General features: G+C 33.1%; 1 protein-coding gene across 18 annotated transcripts in view; it reads right to left on the reverse strand.

Annotated features, from left to right (window-relative positions):
* NRXN1 (neurexin 1) overlaps window positions 1-22,220 on the reverse strand; it is a 1,100,495-nt gene that overhangs the window by 430,542 nt on the left and 647,733 nt on the right. For 9 of the 18 annotated variants that reach the window (XM_063443949.1, XM_063443947.1, XM_063443943.1 and 6 more), the window contains 2 exons: window positions 17,627-17,653; window positions 16,611-16,730 (listed from right to left, as the gene is read on the reverse strand). In XM_063443949.1, the coding sequence (XP_063300019.1) occupies window positions 16,611-16,730; window positions 17,627-17,653 (147 nt within the window). The remainder of the gene's footprint in view (window positions 1-16,610; window positions 16,731-17,626; window positions 17,654-22,220) is intronic. The other 9 variants (XM_063443956.1, XM_063443955.1, XM_063443963.1 and 6 more) reach the window with 1 other exon arrangement.

Here is a 22,220-nt window from a genome sequence, read left to right on the forward strand (position 1 = left end):
AGGTAAACGGATTAAGCACCATCTGACAAAATTAAGAATGCTTTCCAACATGGTAAACTCAGCCAGCCGTTTTCAATATATCCAAGTTTAGATCCCATGTAGCAGCTCTTATTAGAACTTGTTCTCTGAGCTCCAGTGAAGAAGTTAGCCATAGGCAACAAAACTTTAATCAAGCGTCTGCTCGTAGCTGCTATCCCATAATATACATTCACCGTGGTCAGTTTGTTTCCACAGTCAAAAATCTGCACAACAGTACACATATTAATGGCCTGGATCTGTATCACATAGGTTTTAAATCTATCATTTCTTTTAACTGAAGTTATGGTGGGTAAAATTAGTAATGAGTAGAAGGATATAATTATTTGATAAGGGAACATTACATTTATTTCAGTGTTTTATTTTATTTAAAACTAAATATCAATAAATAGAGATGAAATAGGACTTGTTATTCCTTTAACCCCTTAAGGACGGCAGGCGTTCTATGCCGTCCTTCTTGGGGTGGTCCTAAACGCCGGCAGGTGGTATAGAACGTCTCCACCATCCTTCATACTTATTGGGTCCCCACTGATCCCACGACCGGCAGTCACAATCCTGGGGACTGCCTGGGAGCTCAGGCGGATCCACTCTGCTCAATCCGGCCCCCTCTGGCAATGTGATCGCGGGGTCCTCGCGATCACATGGCCGGAATAGCCGGCTTATGCAGTGCCTACAGGGGGCCTGCCTGAACTATCAGGCACTCCCCCTCATGCCTGTAAAAAAGTTGTTAAAGTTAAAAAAAGTTATAAAACTTTTTTATATTAAATAAAAAGTACTTAGATCATATAAATATATATATATATGGTTTCAGTACTTTTATATACACACATACATACATCATTAATAAAAGTGTATTTAATATGGCATACCATTTGCATACCATTTGCAAAAGTAGACAACCAAAGGTATTGCAAATGGGGTATGTCCAGTCTTTTTAGTAGCCACTTAGTCACAAACACTGGCCAAAATTAGCGTTCAATTTAGTTTTTTGCATTTTTCACACACAACAAATATGAATGCTAACTTTGGCCAGTGTTTGTGACTAAGTGGCTACTAAAAAATACTGGACAAACCACATTTTATAATACCTTGGGTTGTCTACTTTTGCAAATGGTATGCCATCATTGGGTCTCAAAGGCAACATTATCAGTCTGACAAATTTCAATGTGTATAAACTGAAAAATGTAATGTTCTATAGTTTACCCTGTAACTTTTCAAAACACCATAAAATCTGTACATTGGGGGTACTGCTTTACTTGTGAGACATCACTGAATACAAATATGTGTACTTTATTGCAGTAATAGCTAGCAGTATTATGACATTCACAGTTAAAAAGACATGCAGAACTAAATAGCAACATTTTTTCTATTTTATTCATATTAAATTATATTTAATATACAAATATTTGATGTGACACGAAAGCCCTGTTTCTCCTGAACAAAATTATATATGATAAGTGTGGGTGCATATAATATGAAAGAGGTTAACAACAGACATATAACAGACATATAGCTCAAATTCAAGGTTTTGTTTACGTTTTGTTTTGATCACAACTTGTACAACTGCCTCAGTCCTTAAGGGGTTTATTATGCAAAAAAATATCATAAATTGTTGATGTCAGCTTTGCCATTTAGTGATTGTGGTTTCTTTGTAATGCCTGTGTCTTCGACAAAACTGAAGAGAAACAACTCTTTTTAAAAATTATATATTATATTTGCATGAAATAAAAAAAAAACAAAAAAATAAAACATTTTAAAATTTAAGAAGAGGCTGAAATAATTATTGATGATACTTTAACCCCTTCACGACGGGTGACGGACGAGGTCCGTCATCCAGGGGATACCCTTAACGACGGATGACGGACCTCGTCCGTCACACGGTAAAATTAACCCCAGATCGCCGCAATCGCGGCGATCGTGGGGTTAATGGTGCTCCGGTCTGCCTCTGTATTAGAGGCAGACCGGGAGCACTGGATCGGGCTGTCCCAGCACATGTGCCCACTCTGACAGCATGTCAGAGCGAGCACATGTGCTGTGTATACTTACCTTCCGCCTCCCTGCACTTCCGGGTTCAGTGTGAAGTGCAGGGAGACGGATCAGTGCTGATCCTGCCCCCTGGTGGAAAAATAACGTTTATTTAAAATCCCACCCCCCTTTACCCCCCCTTTACCATTTTAATAAAAAATTAACCCCTTCCCTGCCAATTGATCACTGACTACAGTGATCAATTGGCAGGGATTACATTTTAATATGATCTGATTTTTTTTTAACCCCTGAGGATTAATTCTTTTTTTTTTAACCCTCAGGGGTTAAATTTATTTTATTAATTAATTTAAATATTTTAAAATTATAAATTTAGCTAGCTGGGGAGGGTGGAAGTTAGTGGGAATTGGGGGATTTAGTGTTAGGCTAACTAGGGGTTAACGTTAAAAAAAGTTTTAAAATAAGCTTTAAAAAGTTAAAAAATTAAGTTAAAAGTTTTAATAACGTTTAAGTAAAAAATTTAAAAAAAAAACAAACCCTTTACCCAGTCCAAATAAAAATTAACCCCTTCCCTGCCAGTCTATCACTGCCTACAGTGAACAAAATACAGATCACAGTATTATACTGTGATCTAATTTTTTTTTAACCCCTGACGATTAACTTTTATATTGTATAATTAAATATTTTGCTAGCTGGGGTGGGTGGGAGTTATGGGAAAATGGGGAATTTACTGTTAGTGCTGCTTACTGCTAGTTAGGGGTTAACGGTAAAAGAAAAAGCTTAGAAAAATGTTAAATCTGTAAAAAAAAGTTTTACGAAAGTTTAGGAAACTTTAAAAAAATGAATAAGCAAAACAAAAGTTAAAAAAATAGTTTTAAAAAGTAAAAAAGTTTTAAAAAGTTAAAAAATTAATTTAATAACGCTCATTACCACTACACCTGGTACAAGCTAGCGGAAAAATGATCCCACGCTAAGGTTCAAAATATGCCTTTTGAAATACCCTGGGATGTCTTCTTTAAGAAATGGTATGGCTTTATGGGGTATTTGGATTATATAGCCTGGTAAAATACTCTAAAATGGGACATGGGCACAGCGTAAAAATTTAAAGTTTGAAAAAAAATGGAATGGCTGTGTCCCAAATGTGCCCCTCCGATGTCCACATATACCTGGCAAAGGTACATATGGGGGTATTTTTGTACTCAGCCGACATAGCTGAGCAACATAAAAAGTATTATAGAGTGGTGGTACACATAAGGTTTGCAAAATATACTGTGCAAACTCACTTTGTGTGTGAAAAAGGCAGAAAAAACGCTTATTACCACTACACCTGGTACAAGCTAGCGGAAAAATGATCCCACACTAAGGTTCAAAATATGCCTTTTGAAATACCCTGGGATGTCTTCTTTAAGAAATGGTATGCCTTTGTGGGGTAGTTTGAATTATATAGCCTGGTAAAATACTCTAAAATGGGACATGGGCACAGCGTAAAAATTTAAAGTTTGAAAAAAACTGGAATGACTATGTCCCAAATGTGCCCCTCTGATGTCCACATATACCTGGCAAAGGTACATACGGGGGTATTTTTATACTCAGCTGACATAGCTGAGCAACATATGAAGTATTATACAGTCGTAGCACACATAAGGTTTGCAAAATATACTGTGCAAACTCACTTTGTGTGTCAAAAAGGCAGAAAAAACGCTTATTACCACTACACCTGGTACAAGCTAGCGGAAAAATTATCCCACTCTAAGGTTCAAAATATGCCTTTTGAAATACCCTGGGGTGTCTACTTTAAGAAATGGTAGGCCTTTGTGGGGTAGTTTGAATTTAAAACTTACGAAGATGCTTGGAAATTGCACATAGGCCCAGCGTCAAAATTCAAAGTTCTGTAAAAACTGATATGGCTTGGTCTCCAATATGCCACTGTAGCTTCACAAAATAGTGCCAAAGACATTCATTGGGGATGTCTTTTTACTCAGAAGACTTAGCTGAGCATAATTTGGAGGTTTTGAACTTAGTGGCACATATGAAATATACAAAATGCCCAGCAAAAATGCAATCCGTATGTCAAAAAATGCACAAAATTATTTTTTACCACATACTTTGGCATATATTGGTGAAAAAATGGGGGCATGCTAAGGCACAATATGCACCTTATGATATACCCTGGAGTGTCTACTTTTACAAATGGTAGGCCTTTGTGGGGGTTTTTGAACAGTCAAACTGTTATAATACCCCAAATGGAAGCATAGGCTCATTAAATCCGTCTCTCAAAATTCTACTGTGAATACTGAAAAGGACAGGTCTCCTGTATGGCACTGTAGCTTCACGAAATAGTGCCATAGACATACAATGGGGGTGTCCTTTTACTCAGAAGACTTAGCTGAGCATAATTTGGGGGGTTTGAACTTAGTGGCACATATAAAATATACAAAATGCCCAGCAAAAATGCAATCCGTATGTAAAAAATGCACAAAATTATTTTTTACCACATACTTTGGCATGTAATGGTAAAAAAATGGGGGCATGTTAAGGCACAATATGCACCTTATGAGATACCCTGGAGTGTCTACTTTTACAAATGGTAGGCCTTTGTGAGGGTTTTTGAACAGTCAAACTGTTATAATACCCCAAATGGAAGCATAGGCTCATTAAATCCGTCTCTCAAAATTCTACTGTGAATACTGAAAAGGACAGGTCTCCTATATGGCACTGTAGCTTCACGAAATAGTGCCAAAGACATACAATGGGGGTACCGTTGTACTCAGCAGAAGTAACTGAACACATAATAAAACTTTGTACAGGAATAGCACACACCAACTTTACAAAATACACATGAGAAGTTCTTTGTTATACGTTTGTGTGCGAAAACCCCCAAAAAACACAATTTTACTCCAATATTTAGCAGAGGTTGGCGGTAAAATGGCTACATAGAAAGTGTCAAAACAACCTTAGGTAAATAGCCTGTGATGTCTACTTTATATAAATATATACTTTTGTGTGGCAATTTTGTTTTATTTTATGGCTATTAGGCTTACAAGACAAACATACCAAATTCTAAAATCGCTCCACATTAAAATGTTATTTTACTCCTTGTGCTTTGTGACCTGTAACTACCAAAAAAAACTTAAAATCCTAGACACATTATATATTCTGTAAATCAGAACAAATAAATGAATTTATTTTTAATTACTTTCCTTAACCTGCACTAATTATGCACACATTATGATTGCAAAAACTGTAAAAAAAAAAACAATATTTTTCTTTTTTTTGCATTTTTCTGTATTTTTTTATAATAAGTAAGCATTTATATATATATATATATATATATATATATATATATATATATATATATATATATATATATATATATGTTATATCAAATTAAAGCCCTTTCTGTCCTTTAAAAAACAGTAAATAATATGTGTCGGTGCAATAAATGAGAGAGATGCAAATTGCAGTTGAACGCAAAGAGCAAAAAAATGCAAAAATTGCTTGTGTCATTAAGCGTAAGTCAAGCTTCTGAAGCTCTGTCCTTAAGGGGTTAAAAGAAGTAATACAATGAGGCAAAATCTTCACAATCTATACAGAATCAGAACAGAAAACAGTATACTTCCCTTCACATTAACGTGCTTAGGGAGAAAGGAAATTCTAGAAGTGTCAGACAAGCTTCCATGCCACCGCACGAGGTGCACTAGAGATTTCTAGAGAGAATTGTTTTGTTGAATAGGTTCTTTCAGCATAGCTAGAACTTTTGCCTAAAGCATCATTATGATACTTTAGCCCCGTAAGGACCAAATATTCCAGTTTGCTGCCATCACAATCTAGTCTCAAAAGTGCCAACTTGAAATTTTCCGCTTATAAAGCTGTGGCAACTCTATGGAGCCCTATAGTCTTTAAATGAGTGGGACGTGTAAGTCTGGGATAGAATATATAGTCATGGTAGCATAGCCTGCTGATGACCATTAAGGGGTAAATGTTCTATTTTAAGTTTTTAGTTGTATATGTGGACATTCTGATGAGATTTTGTTACAGCATGAGTTTCTTGTTTTTTTTTTTAACCTCATTATGAGTTTGCATGTATCTTAATACCAGTATTGCTCTTTCTCTATTGACTCAGACCTTTTTTTATGTAAGCCACCAGTAAACTTGTAATACTTTATTGAAGCAATACCGCCCCATTTATATGTTTAAACTTGTATAAGTTTTATTCATTTTTATTTGTAGAAGACTAATTATAATTAAATTGATGCATGCTTAATTACAAATAAATTACCACTTTAGCACTTTTATGTTATCACTTTTTCACTTGTATATGTCTACTGTGTGTTAAAATAGAGAGAATGACTCTAGTGTCATCTACAGGATCAATCACATGTTCAGTTTTTCTTAAACTGCAGCAAATTTTAATTAATTAATAAATCTGTTGTTTTTTTAAGTCCACAATTGCCATTAGTTTGCCAAGTAGTTTCGTCCATGTGTTTTCATGAATGCAAATGCTGTTAATTCTTGAACTCTTGTATAACTACCATAATCCTTCAAGCTAAGATTTTTGGACTATTCACAGCTCTCCCATTCCAAGCAAGCAATCGGAGTATCTAAGCCATTTCCTGGTCTCTGGAGAAGCTCCATATTTGCAAACAAGTGTTTACATAAATGTATTTGTTTGTTTTTATGTTGTATTTGTAGTTGTATCTTGTTTTAAAACCATTACCTATATAATTACAGGGTGGAATACCATTTCAACAATAAACAACCCATATTAACACACATACATAGTTTTATGATTTCCTTAATTTTCTTAATTTGGAATTTTTTCTAGCTTGTAACTTGCTAATGAATCTTCAAAAATGAATATAATTATATTTAAAAAATTAATATATACTGTTGATAGTAATTAGTTATTTATTTAAAACTGGCAGGGCCTTAGGCCTATGGTAAGCTAAACCAACTAATAAACAAACAAACACAATTAATGCAACTTATGTTCTTGCATTTTAAATAAACTCCATTTACATATAATATAGTGTTAGTTTTATGTCTCATTATTTCAGATCAATTTTCTATTCTAGCCTACTAGTAGAAGCCTTTTACAGAGCATATTATATTAGTCCTGGTTTACTGCTTTAGAAAACAGCTAAATTAGTCTGAAAAACAGAATGTGCATGATAGGTTTTATACCACCTCAGGCAATGGTATGAAAAAAAATCTCAGCAAATCTTAGAATAAAAATAAGAAATCTGTTCATCTGCATATTTATCAGGTCTCCACTCGTTACATTACTTTTTCTTTTCCTCTTTGAATGGAACAAGTAGATTGTAATACCACTCAGGAATAACATTGGTATAGCTTTTATTAAAGGGGTCGTTATTATGACACCGTGTTATTGTGGGGGAAAAGCATGGTTCAAGACCATTCCTAGATTAAGAATAATAAAAATACTCTGTCTGTTGACGTGATATTAAATAATTATGTTTAGTCCCGTGCCCTATTTTCATTTTATGTGAGGAGTCAGAATTCCATATGGGTCAAAAGCCTTCTATAATGCTGTTACTGTTGGGTTTTGCATACATGCAAAATAATCAAAACAGGGTTTTGAGAATAGGCAACACAGTTTCTTTGATTATTTCCTAATCAGGTCTCAAGCAAGCATGGTTCATGGGTTGTGATTAATGGCTGAAGCCATTAAAAATCTTAATTAGTATTCCCTCCAGAAAAGTATTTATATATAATGGTGGTTACCTTCTTAATGAATTATCTTTGTAAATTTCTCCCTTTATTCTGTTTAGTGTGTGTTTTCTGTTGTTTACTTCTCTTAACCAATATTTTATAACAAAATGTCTTTATTGCGATTTTATAGCATTCTAAACTAAAGTGTATGGGTGTAGAACAATTTCCACTACATTGTTACAGTGTCCTTGTACAAAGCAGAAACTAAAGCCACTTGCACACAGCTTGCAATTGTGGCATACAGCAGGTGGGTTTAATAAACTTCATATTATTAAATAAAATGGAAGTCTACTAAAGATACGTTGCGAGTATGTCTTTTTTCCATCTTTTTACTTGTTCAAATCTTGGCTTAATCTAAATCCGTTAAAGCACAGTACCTTTTTTTTCTGAGGATCACAAAGTGCTAATCAAAAACATTTTGTATTTTGGGAGTTGTAAAGGCTGCAAGATTTTACATCAATGTGGATTTACTGCTCCTTTTTTTCTAACAACTGGAACTGTGTTTTCTATCTCAGTGGTCTGCAAATAATTTATAGTGGTGAAAAAGTTCTCATTCTCAAAAAGGACTCCTGTTGTTTAGTTAAGATGCATGCAAAACTGTTAGTCTGTCTGTTCTGTCTATCTATCTATCTATGACCTATCCATCTATCTAATTTATCTCCACATCTGGAGAGATGGGCAGACAGAAAGACAGACAGAGCTGTTTCTGAGCTAAGCTCAACAGTGCAGTATCTTCATAAACTGCTGCGATTTGTTGATTGCCTAAGGTTCTACTACCATTGCTATGATATTCTAAAATAAGCTATAGTTCATCCAACTGCTTTTAGCTATCATATAATAATTTAATGAATAATTTAATGGAGTACATCTGTGTGTACTTGAAGCTTCACATGATCTCAATACACATTAATACACATTTCTTGTAGCGATAACTTCTAAACAAACAGAATAATGAAGACCAAGGTACTATTAAAAAAAGGACCAGGATAAAGATGTAGAGACGAACTAATCACGCTTAAAGTATAAAAAAAACACATTTTGAACATCTCCTAAAACAATATTAAATTCATTTCTGAAATACATTGCCTTGATTTTTTTTTATTAGTTTTGCAATGTCTTTTGTATGAGCTCAAGAATACATGTGCAAATCCTACTGCCCAGAATTTGTTTTTCAAATAATCATCTTTTATATTAAAGAAAACAAAGATGTTCCTTGCATGGCAGGTAAAAAATATAGGTGTGCCAATGCAAAAATAGCCATAACCGAGTAATTATCATTCTATCTTTTTCCTAACAGGTGCCATTAACTAGAGGTCATCTAGACTAGGCTTATCTTTCAAAAATTCTTGCATATGAAGGTCCACTGTAATACTAAAATGTCTAGAAAGAATGCTAGCTTTCAGAAGTCAACATTAAGTTGTTTCTTAAATTGTTCTCTTTAAATTAGTGAATATGGAAAGTGATCTAATTAAAGGATTCTAAAATTAGCTTTACTGTCGTAATAATGTGACTGAAGATATTGTAACTAACCACATAAAGGATGCAATCTGTTTCTAAATTATGAAATGACTTTGTGGTATAAATGAAAGTCATATCATAATAATATCTGACAAAATGCACTTCGGGCTACCATCATGAAAACTTTTTCTGTCAGACATAGTTATAATGATTTGAAATTCTATGTAGGAAAAATACTGCATTTCAATAGTTCTTAATTCTTGATCTAGTGTCCATATATTTCATTGCAATTTACCAAGGAATGGTAAAGCAAAAAAAAAGTCCATGATGTTGCTTTGAAATCAGCAGAAATATTAGTTACAGAAGTCTGACATATTAAATCATGGAAATTATTAGTAGTAGCTTGTATAGTTTTTATCAGTTAATATATATCATCATTTACTGCAGCCCATTACATAATATAGTGGGATTAGAACACAAACAATCGTACACAGTAAAAAAATAATAATAATTGCATTTAACATATAACGTAATCATGCCTGAAGAAGGGAACCTTTCATCCTGAAGGCTTTTAGTTACTGCTGTACCTTTTAATCCAGGGTTGAAAGAGGTTGAAAAAAAAAAACAATCATATTGTTAAACTATACCTGTCAATATCTCTCTCTTGTATGAACCTATCAATATGTTTTACCAGCCTTAAAATCTGTAAATCCATAATGGAAGGTGTAATTCTTTAACAGCTGGGGAGGGGTAGGCAACCTTCAGCACCCTAGGTGTTTTGGACACCTTCGGCACTCCAGATGTTTTGGACACCTAAGGCACTCCAGATGTTTTGGACACCTAAGACACTCCAGATGTTTTGAGCACTCTCATATTGCTCTCATAGCCAAAATTCTGGCAAATATCATGGGAGATTTAGTCCACAACATCTAGAGTGTTAAAAGTTGCCTACCCCTGCACTAAGGTATCACCTCTACATCATATATGTCTCTCTTGTCACTTGAGTGGATGTTGAGAGGAAAAACGGCAGAGCATAAAGGAAGTAAAAATGCAGTATAGGGGTGGAGAAACTACATTCTTACTCTAAGCATTACAACCACTACAGCCTGCTGTAGAGGATATGATGCCAGGAGTACAAGGACCCGGTTCCCTGGTAATAAGGCAAATAGTTTAGTAATTATTTGCCCTCTTATCTACATCCCCATCGGGCTCAGATGCTCCCTGCTGTTGTAGTGATGTTAGCCAGTCTGGAACTCTAATTGTGGGCTAGCTGATCATAACCCAGTGAAGCTTCCGTGGTAGCTGAGGGTTTAAACTTGGCATGTGCAGTTTCACAGTGAAATGCTGCATGTACAAAGCACTGAATTTGTCACGGTGATTGAAGTAACCCTTTAAGCTTGTAAGAAATATTAATGTGTTCCCATTGACTTGGTGAAGAACTCAATAGAAGATAAAAGATTGCAAGAAAGAGTAGAGTATAATCTTGCAATGACACCCTTAACTTAGAGGAGGTATCTGAGTCTTGGGTGATAGATATCTTCTCTATTGGTCACTAAATTACATTTTTGTGGGACATGGGCTGTAAAGGGCTTGGATAATGGAAGTAATTTCTTTTACAAGTTTGCAAAATCCCTCCTGCAAAAACATAGTTGACAGAGTCCACTGCATGCCGAGCTTTGTGCAAGCTTTTTTCCTTTTAATTTTTAAGTTCAGTGACAGAATGACTATGAACTTTATGGAGCTGCTACTGTTTCACTGCGATCTGATCATGCTGTGATCAGAGAATAAGTATGTATACACAACAAATTTCATCACCGATCAAACTGATTTGATCAGATAGCAGTGGAACATGCACAGATTTCAAAATTACAGGTGCACTGTAATAGCTGTCTTCTTTTTTTGCACCCTGTTATTTTAGTCTTTTGAAGAAGTAGTTTAAAAGTCAACACAGTAAATAAGTAATGTCCATTTTTGTTTGTAGTATGTTATATGTTAATAATTGTTGATATATGCATAAGTAAAAAAGAAAAATTCAAAACTTTACTATATACATTTATATTATTCATGTCCTGGTATAATACAGTAATCCTAAATGCATTGATCTTGAAATATTTTTTTTAAATGTACTTGCCCTAGATTAGATAACAGTTATTCTCCCTATTATAAATAGAATGCTATGTTTATTAGCTGATTGATATTTTAGTATAATATGCTACAAGTTATGTGACCACGAATGAACAAGGAAAATAATATATCATTAAGCCTCTACCGGCACAATGACTCACAATATTGTAGTGTGTTCCATCATAGCTTAGTAGACAGAAAACTTCACAATCTCAATAGGATTTTTTTGCATTAATAAAGTATTTTGTAAGAGCTCCTTTTATTACAATCAGTATGTAAGAGTTGATTCTTGGCTTCTCATCATGTGACTATATTTCCCCACCAACAGTGTTTGTTACACTTATATATCACACTTATATATCAGATATTAAACATGGAAAAAAGAGGAATTGGGGACACATCTGGAACATGCATTTCTAAGTAGGGGTTCACTAATCTGTATTTTATATACCAAAAAATGCAGATTAGTGAACAGGGCGCAAACACATAAAATATAGTTTTACGTTTTAAAACAGATTTGTTTATTTTTTTTGTGTGCGCTCATCCCTAATCTGTATTTAATAGATATTAGAAATGCATTACATAGAAGCATTACACTTCAGAAAATGTTGGAGCAAATCTTCTTCAGCATATCGTCAAAGAGAACAATTTTAGGGTATCTACTTGTTAAAGGAAGACATTAAACAAAAAGTAGTAAAATAAATATATTAATGTGAGGAAGGCTGTTGTGGTTTCGGTATGCTGTGTCCTTACACTAATAAAATGTGACAGTCCTATTAGGTTGCCTATTTTCCATGTCAAACCAACAGTAGTCATTTGTGTAAGTATGACGCTAAAGTCAGCAACATGCTTCACCTCTCACCTACGGACTTATGGTGTAGAAAATAAATCAAACTGATAAAGTAAGTTTGGTGTAATAGAAAAGATAATACAAATTACGCATTGTATTTTCTGCAGAGTAGTTCCCAGCACTGCTGTTATACAAATTGAAGCCTAAAGAAAACAGTTCTCTCACTGTGACCTGCTGTTACTAATATTAAGGATGTCCATGTTTATGCTTTACAGGTTGCTTCAAATTGTAGGAAAATAGCTTTTGTGCAACCTTGAATTAAAGTATAAAAAATAATGTCTCGTCTATAAGAATCGCTCCTGGGGTACTGTATGTTGTGTGAAGACAGTTCTTGGGAATAAATACAGTATCATGCATCTGGATGATTTTACAAAATTTTACAAAAATTAAAACAAAAATGTATTTTCTACAAAAATTGAATATTCCCAGGTAATGGGAATAAATACAGTATCATTCATTTGGATGATTTTTGTAATTTTACAAAAATTACAAAAATTGTATATTCTACAACAAAACAACAAACATGCAGTCATGCTGGAGGGGACACATTATGTCTGCACTTGTGTAACCCTTTCTAAGATGAATTGGTTAATATGGACATGTTGAGATGAACTGGAATAATTATCTTGTATTTACATTGTGGAATTGTACCTTTAGTCAAATAGGGAGATATTTGAAAATAAAAGTATTTTCCTCAATGCAGCCAGTATAACTTCACGATCATCATCCATAATACACCTTTCTTTCTCTCTCTGTAATATTACCGTGTTTTAAGCAATCTGTTTTTCCCTCATTTTTTGTTTTTGTATGAAAGTATGAATGATTGTATGTAATTTGTTTAAGTGCTGCTTTAGGACAACACATCTCTATAATATTTATAATTGTATAATTGTATGTCTCTGTAAATGTTAATTATATAAATTTCCAATAAAGATTAAATATTCCAAAAAAAAGTCTTTCACACAGTAAAGTAGCTCAAGATTCTGAAGGTGGAGCAATCACCATGGTAACCAATGCTGTACCTGATGATTTTCATTGTGATTGGTTCACTTTCAGAGCTATTCCCCACATACCTGTTTATGATAAGAATAAACCTCCCCATATTACTGTACTAAAGGTTCCTTATTGTTCTGTCCTGGCATAAGTGGGCGTTTGTCATTCGACTTACACCTTTATTATCATTATTTATTAATCAGTGCAAGTTCAAGATATTACATCATAAAAGTGCCTTTCATGAATTGGTACACGTTAAATAAAACCTTTGTGTATAAGTCATCCTTGGTTTCACATGTTAGATCATTGTTGCCACCCAGAAGGAAACGCAGGAGAATAATTGCATTTTTTTTTGCTTCCTGTTCAAATCCTCTAATTCCTAATCACAGTTTTGTGCCTATTCAAATATTTTCTCTGCTGTTCTTTCATTTAAAACTTGCTCACTGTAGGTACATATTAATGTTGTGATCTTTCTAAAACTCTACTTGAAAACTGAAGTTGAGTCATGATTCATAAAAAATGCTTTACATTAGATTATCCTTGTTATTATTTCATTATCTCACACTGACACGTCAATTTATTAAATGGTGTATGCTATGCTGCTGAATACAGGTCTGCTCGGAAGTCAGTTTTAAAGATCTATGATATTTACTATCGTGACTCACAGGCTAGATTCTGAGTATAACTGAGCTCAGACAGCAGATCTTTATCCTTAGCGTAAATGCTAAGAAAGCACAATGCCAGGGAAAATCAGACAGATCCCTGTGGTTAGAGTAGCAAACAGGAACATATTGATTTTAAAAAAAATGAACTAGTCAGTTCAACCAATGGGATGTTTTATTTGCATGCCATCATCTTAATAACATTCTGAGACTGATTGGCTACTCAACAACCAATCAACATGAAAAGTACTACTAGGGTCAACTCAAGCCTACTCGAGTCAGCTTAAGAGGCTTCAGTAAGCAGTTAACTAAATACAACAGTTTTTCAATTGGTTTCTAAATTCAGGCTAAAATATTATCATTAAATTAATTTCCTTCCCCCAAAATCCCCCTAATTTTTTAGGGGCAAGTAAACCTACTCTAGAGAAACGAAGTTGAATTATGTACATTTAGAAAAGCATATATCACTTTTCATTTTTTATATCAGTATATATAAAAAGTTATCTCATATGGTGGAAACATGGCTCATTCCACCAAAGTTGACCTACAGATCAACAGTTTTAGTATGGTTTAACAGAAGACTTGATTCTCTGACGTTTTCCAAAAAACAAATCTGCAAAATCAGGAGATGAGCTGCAAGCTTGTGTTAAATAAATAAGCTAAGATTGTATTTAATGAATATGTTTTGTACGTATGCAACACATGACCTTCATAAAAAAAAAAACATTAATTAAAGTAAAAAAAAAACACCAACTTAACTGATATAAAGTAAGTGAAAATAATTATCAGAGTGGTAGTTTTCAAGGATATATACACATTTTTCTATATGCATTTCCTTTTTATGTGATTCATTACAGCTAATGGAAGAATGTTTCTTTATTTATAATTTGAATAATGATAAATGTGAAATACTTGACATTTACCGATACATACTTTGGTGAACAATTTCTTCTTTAATAAACAATACCGCACAATCTATTGTCTTTCTTAAAATCCCATCTACATATTACTGAATGCTGTACAAAAACATATATGCATGCATTTGTATTCGAGTCATAGGAAAGATACATTCTTTGTTCACGTTTATTAAATCTTATATGACATTTGAAACATTTTGATATAGTATTTTGACCCTTGCAACCTGTACTATAGGTCATTACAGAAGTTGTTTATCATCGAAAAATGATTTTGGGTGGCTTTTGCTCAAAAATAGAATAAAATAAATCAAATAAAAATAAAACTTAGTGATCAAAAATGTCATTTTTGTATGATGAATTACATTATCAAAATAAACATTTGTTAAGGTCAGACTATACAGAACGTGTTGCATTATCAAGGGGCCTGTTTACTAAATGGTTAGTTATCATGAGTCCACAAGTGATTTTAGTAATGTAGGCCAATTTAAAAAAACAGAAAGAAAAAATGTAAATAACTGTATTTAACTATTTACTGATTGTGTGTGATGGTCTACATTTTTGCAAGTAAGTTATAAATGCATTAAAATGGACCATTTAGCATTGGGATGCTAAGAACATTTATTAGGGTGTGCATCACGTAGAAACTGCATTTTTATTTAAAGGGTAAATATTTATTTGGTAGTCATAACATTAATTTTATATCCAGACAACCTAAATATGTATTTTAAATTAGTATCTAAATATTAAATTGAAAAAAAAATTCAAATAAATAAGCATAAAATAGCATCTTTTGGTCTACGGATACCAGAAGTATAAAAACATTTATTTTCTGAATCTTTGTAATTTGACAGATAACCAAATAACTTGAAGTAACTCAATAATAAAGTCAGGATTGAAACAGAGGTGTTCATTTGGTGATGTATTACGGTGTGCATTACACTAGACTTTTGCACACATATTCTGCTTAGTGAATATACTAATTGAAAACCAGAAAAAAGTATTAAAATAATTGAATAACCAGATCACATATTCTTGATTTTAAATATTTTATGAATCCTTCGATAAAGTAATAACCTGTGGTGATGTGTGTTTCTTCAGTGTCAAACATTTGGCTCAATACAAATCAGAACAACATAAAAAATTATATAATCTACTATATAGACTATGCACATTCTCTTCTATTTGATATATAGTAACTCAGTATTACATTCCACACTCCCAAACCATTTTAATTTATAGAGCAAGTCATAAAACCGAAAGAAGGGAAAAAAAAGTCAGATCACGTCTCAATAAAGTGAATATTTTCTTCCACCACCTTCTCTTTCAAATTTTAATGTGCCCTTGAGGAAGTAGGAAATGGCACTGGAAATATGGTTTTAAAATTAAGTTAAAATTTGAAAAGTGAAAGTCGCTCCACAGTACAGACAAGTGAGATATCTTTTAATTTGAATTCATTCTTAATAAGCCATCAATATAACTATAGGGAAACCAGAAAAAAAGGGTTTGCCAATTATTTTTGGTGCAATATTTATAGCCTTTAAATTAAAATGTTAAAATTAAAGAAAAGAAAACTAAAATGCCAGGCAAATGAATTAAGCTTTATGATAGCTTAATTAAGCAATTCAGCCTTCAACTATTTACATATGCAAACAACCTTAATGTTGGCATCTTTCTCATAAGCCGTTGTGCTTGATATATTCAAAATAATTCAGATTTGTGCTGCTGCTATCAGAATATTTAACAGTTGGTCTGTTAATTTACTACACAACAACACTATAATTCAAAGATTTAGACACTATCTTTAGATTATGCCCAAAGGAATATACTCTTAGGAAAAGACCACAAAGTACTTACGGTCATTGCAAAGATGTCCGCTAAATGAGGTCATGCTGCAGTCACAGCTGAATCCATCCCACTGTTGCAAACAAACACCTTGATTAGCACATGAATCCTCTTGGCATGTTGTACTAGGACCTGTTGGGAATACATAACATGGGCTTGCACTTTAATGATTACAAAAAACAACTTACCAATACATGTTTCCATACAGTAGTTGCCAACACCTTTTACAAAACATCTCATCGATACGTGATTAAATTGAATTAATCAGAATATGATTCCTTATTCTTCAGATGTGCATATTAATTTTTATAAAAAAAGGTGAATAATATACTGTTATTTTTGAATGCGCCTATGGGCTAACACACAACCACAATAATGTCTGATTTTATAATTATAACATTTTATGTTTGTTATGGACAGATTTAACAAGCTCTATTTAAATGAATATGCAATGTTTAATGAAATTAAAAAGTGAAATTGAAAATATGAGTATTTGGTTCATTGCAAACAAAAATACACACATAACAAGGTAATTGAGTTTTTTTTTTCTTTTAAATTTACTAGTGAATTATGAATCAAATTATTTGGATAACTAAAACAAAAAAAAAAGATATTTTAGAGGATGTTGGCAAGTATTGCTTAGCATGCTTTTTCCAATCTCTTGTGTTTTTTTGTGTTTTTTATTTTGTTTAGTGTATTAAGTTTATTGGCATGCCCAACTGCGACATAAAAAGGGGCAAGGGTTAGCAAACGCTGCTCTATCTAAATATTCATAACAGGATCATTAGAGAATAAGGGAAATTAGACAGGTATGAGCAAAGCGATAAGGTAGGAAACATAAATATAATCAAGACTGAATCCTTTATGCAAGCTATAATAAACATGAAGAGTTCAGACTGAGCTGTTAAGGAGGGGAGGCTTGGTAGCACTCGGAGAGACACAATGCACAAAAACGTACAGACATTTACTTTAGGGATTTTGGGGTGCATTTCGTTTTCAGTCTTGTTTTAACACACAGTGCAGTCTACCTTGCAAGTCAGCTTTCATCAATGCAACTTTGAAGGCAAAAAAAAATAAAATAAAATAAAAATAAAATAAAATAAAAAAAAGCAAAATGTAGTAAATATTAGTAAGCAGTATGGAAAAAAATGGAAGCAAACACAAAACACAATATATCATGAGCAGCTTTGGAGAAGACACAATAAAATGTCATGTAAAGTATATAAATGGATGGTTACAGCTATAAATCTGAAGGCAAAACAAAATGAGCAAGTGGTAATTTGCAACTGTTTTCACTGCAAATATAAAGGTTAATTGAGCTGATTATATGTAATGAAGGAAAATTAAAAGTTTTTATTTTTTTCTTGATTTGAAATGAATGCATTAACAAACTGAATGCATGGTTGCCTCCTGACTAGTTATTTGTCATATTTAGATAACGTCTCTTCTATGCTCTTTAACACAGATTGCCCCCACTCCTATCTCCACCTCTCCGCGCCATTTACAGTGCCTGGTTCAATTAAGACCATAACCCACATTAAGGTCGTGAATGACCTTTCCAATTAATTTCGGGACAAACATATCTTTCCTGCCATAATGAACTATTTACAAAGCAAAGCTGTCATTCTGTATCCTGTTATGATCTTATCCTGTTATGACAGCAAATGGTTTTCTAAAACATCAATGACCTGGGATCATTTAGAGAAATTATGTTGTTTTATTTTATTAGAACAAAGAACCTCCCTATTTTTTTTATTAGATACCTTTCAATCTGTTTGAGTATGCTGATACAAACATGAGGCAATTCCGGCATGGATAAATAAAGTTGATATACTAGAATGGTGATGTTACCTTTTTTTCTATTTATGCAAATTTGCACCAACATTCTATTTATTAGCTGAAATTTCTCTGTTACTGTGATAGGAAAAAAGCCTCTGATTGGTGTAACTCGCATCATAGGAAACATAAAAAATTTTAATATGCCATTATATAATTACTTAGCGGTTTTGTGGTCATAAAATAAAAAAAAACTTATAGCACGATTCACTAAAGTGAGAATTCAGAGTGAATACAAAGTACATTTCAAATATAAGATCAAAGTTGCTGAAATGGAAGCATAGCTGTCTAAGATAATTGTTCCATTTTATTTGTGTGACTATTTTGACCTTAAAATTTTAATTCACATTGAATTGACTCTGAATTCTTACCTTAGTGAACAACCCTGTTTATTGTATATCTGGTGGGACCAGTCATAAAGTCACAATAGACATACAATGCCAGCCAAGCTACTTTGCACTAATTTCTGGAGCAGTTGGTATGGGGTAGATGGTAAACTGGGTAATTGGGTACATTTCTGCTATATGGTAAAGAAAACAAAGTATTTGCTTGTTATAATTGTTTAGTGTTATTATTGTCCATGTGGCAAGACTTGTATTTTCTGTAATGCTACTACACTGAAGTATATTTCAATGAAAAAAACTAACATAGCAAAATGTGTAACTTTCACCTGTATGATTAAATGGTTACTCTCTAAGCATGCGTACGTGGGAAGAACATTGAGCTGAATATATGAGACTATTTTTTAGAAATTATGGCCTTGATTTTATATTTTTATGAAAGCTCTTTGAAAGATTTAATATTTTTGGTTAGACTTTTAAAATATTTTTTTTCAAAGTATTAAAATTAAAAAAAATATATCAATATACAAAAATATCAAAATATTAAAATATTTTTCAAAATATTCAATTTGAAAAGTATATCCAAAAATATTAAATAATTTTGAAAGATTAGCTAAATATTTTAAATTGAAGCCTATATAAGATCAAATCTAAACAACTGAAATTCTCTATCAGTATTGCATAAATGGTTGAAAGAAGGGGATTGCATATATAGTTATGATTACTTGGCAAATAGCGAGATAAATGCCGTATAATGTGTTCATTAAGAACAATATAATTGAACAATTCATTTTTAATGTGTAGGTAATTTTTTTGTGCCTTGGAAGTATTGTGGCTTTTCTGTTTATATCACAGACTACTTTGTGCATAGAATTCAAAGTTGAGTTGTGATACAGGGGTTAAAGCGACATGAGTGCAGATAAGACACAGGTTTGATAGAAAATATTTTACTGAAGATCAGAGTGAGGGGGGAGAGGGAGAAAAAAAAACAAGCAGACAGTAGAGAAGATGGTACACTTTATACATACACATACACACACACACACACAAATAAATAAATAAATAAATAAATATATATATATATTTATATATACAAACACATAAACACATGAACACATATACATATTCATACACATATACATACATGCACATGAACTCATATACACAAATATAAATGCACAGTCGCATATATAAGCATACATGCATAAGAGTATGGGAAAGCATAGGTCTACACATAGTACTTTGTATATTGATAGAATAAACATATTGGAATGTGTTTTACAGTGTTGATACTCATTGAGTGGCCAGGCTGGGTAAAGTGGTGTCAGAAAAACTTCAGACTTTAGAAAGGGAGGTTCTCCCAAAAGCTTGTCATTAAAAAATTCTGTAAGTCCAATAAAAAAGGTATTACAAGATACAAATTGTATCTGTTTTTTTACATCTACATCACTGGACTAATACGGCTACAATCTCTACTTGTATATATCTATATACAAATGTACTTTTTTATTCTTCAGATGCAGCACTTCATTTTTTATTAATGGTGGTCTGGAAGAAAATAGAGGAAACCAGATGAAAAGGATAGAAGTGGAACATGTTGTACCTGTGCTGATATTCTGTTTGTTCTAATAATACGCTAGAGTTATATTCTTTGTCAGCTTTTAGAGTTCTATGTGAGCAACCATTGACTGAATACACTGCCAACACACTTGATGTATATGATATCGATGTGGGTAGTAACAAGCGATGTGTTGCCCACCAAGATCACACACTGAACATAAAGCTATTCACTCACAGAGCACATGTTGAGAACATCTATGTCCTCTGGAGGTAGATAAAAAAAAATATCAAAAGGGGAAGAAACTGTAACACAAAAGAGTGGAAGCAGACATGTAAGTCAAGGAAGAAAAGCATGACGAAGAGAGACCAGGAGCGGAAAGGTACGTTCAGATAAAGCAAATAGAGAGGGTTAGCAGATATGAAATCAAGGGAGGGGGTGTAGGTGAAAAGATAATTGAGAGCATGTATGATGAGATAGGAGGCACAGAGGAAAGCCCTGGCATAATTTGAAATATAAGGAGGATTGATAAGAAGAGGTGAGTGTCTAGAAGTGAAAGGTATAGGTGGTAGAGGAACCTGACATGAAGTATAAGGGAGATAGAAAGTGGTGGAAAAGTAAGACGTGAGAATAGTTTTGGTGAGAGGAGAAATTATGACATTAACGGGTAGTATAGCATAGGCTTGCTGCCTTGAAAAGGTAATAACATTTGTAACAACTTCGGTAAGAATTGCTAGCTGTCAGTGGCACATTATGAGGATATTGTTTGCTACAGTGTCAATCATCCAGATCAAGACTTTGATTTTTTTTCCATATAAGATGGAGCAATATTGGGGCATAAACGGGAAGGGAATGCAGACGAGGTCAAATGGTGGCAACAATGCTATTATGACAAGAGCTGCATATATATAACATATCAAACATATAAATCATTTTAATTATATATAGTGATGCTAATAAACAAATTCTAGAAATGTAGGGATGTAATAAAAGTGTGCTCATGGGAAAAATATCATAAGTGCAGATATTTGGGATCACTTTGCAGAGATTGTGAATGTCTGTACAAACAATTCTTTTTTTTCTCTTGAGCACAATTTTTATACTTATTGTTTTTTTTCGGTTTTAGAGGTGGGAAATAAATAAATTATAAATGATTTTGCTTTTTTTAAATTTGGGTTAGAGCAAATACATGCAGCAACACTATGTTTTTTAATAAATTGTACGATGCATTTGTTAATCTGTTAATACAAAAAGTAAAGAAATAAATACGTTAATAGAAAACCATGGTTCAAAATTCTAAACAACACAAATGTGAATAATAAAGTGGGTAAAACTTATAATATAATAATGGTAACCCTGGAAACTTGCAGGTTTTTTGCTTTGAGTCATCATCCACAGGGACATTAGGATAGATGAAAAGCTCCCATTTTCTCTAGGTACAAATATTCACATCTGTATTGCAAATGTTCATCTTGAATTATTATTTATTGTTATGATTATTATTATTCTTGCCATTTATATAGCACCACCTTACTCTGCAATGCTTTACAATACTATAAAGGAGGATATTTAACAATACCTGAGACAATTACAAAATGTTACAGGAATAATAGGTTCATGCGCAAACGAGCTAACAATCTAGAGGAGGTGGGGTATAAAAACACAACAAGAAGGGCATCTAAGGGAATAACAAATAAACAATAAGGTGGGAAAGTAGAAGAACTAGGAGGTACAAGTGGAGTGTGGCACTTTAACCCCTTAAGGACACATGACATGTGTGACATGTCATGATTCCATTTTATTCCAGAAGTTTGGTCCTTAAGGGGTTAAGGGAGAGTAAGAGACAGGTTTGTGAAATAGAAGTTACTCTGGAAGGCCATAAGCTTT

This window comes from Pelobates fuscus, chromosome 2 (assembly GCF_036172605.1).
Source record: "Pelobates fuscus isolate aPelFus1 chromosome 2, aPelFus1.pri, whole genome shotgun sequence".
Lineage (NCBI taxonomy): Eukaryota > Metazoa > Chordata > Amphibia > Anura > Pelobatidae > Pelobates > Pelobates fuscus.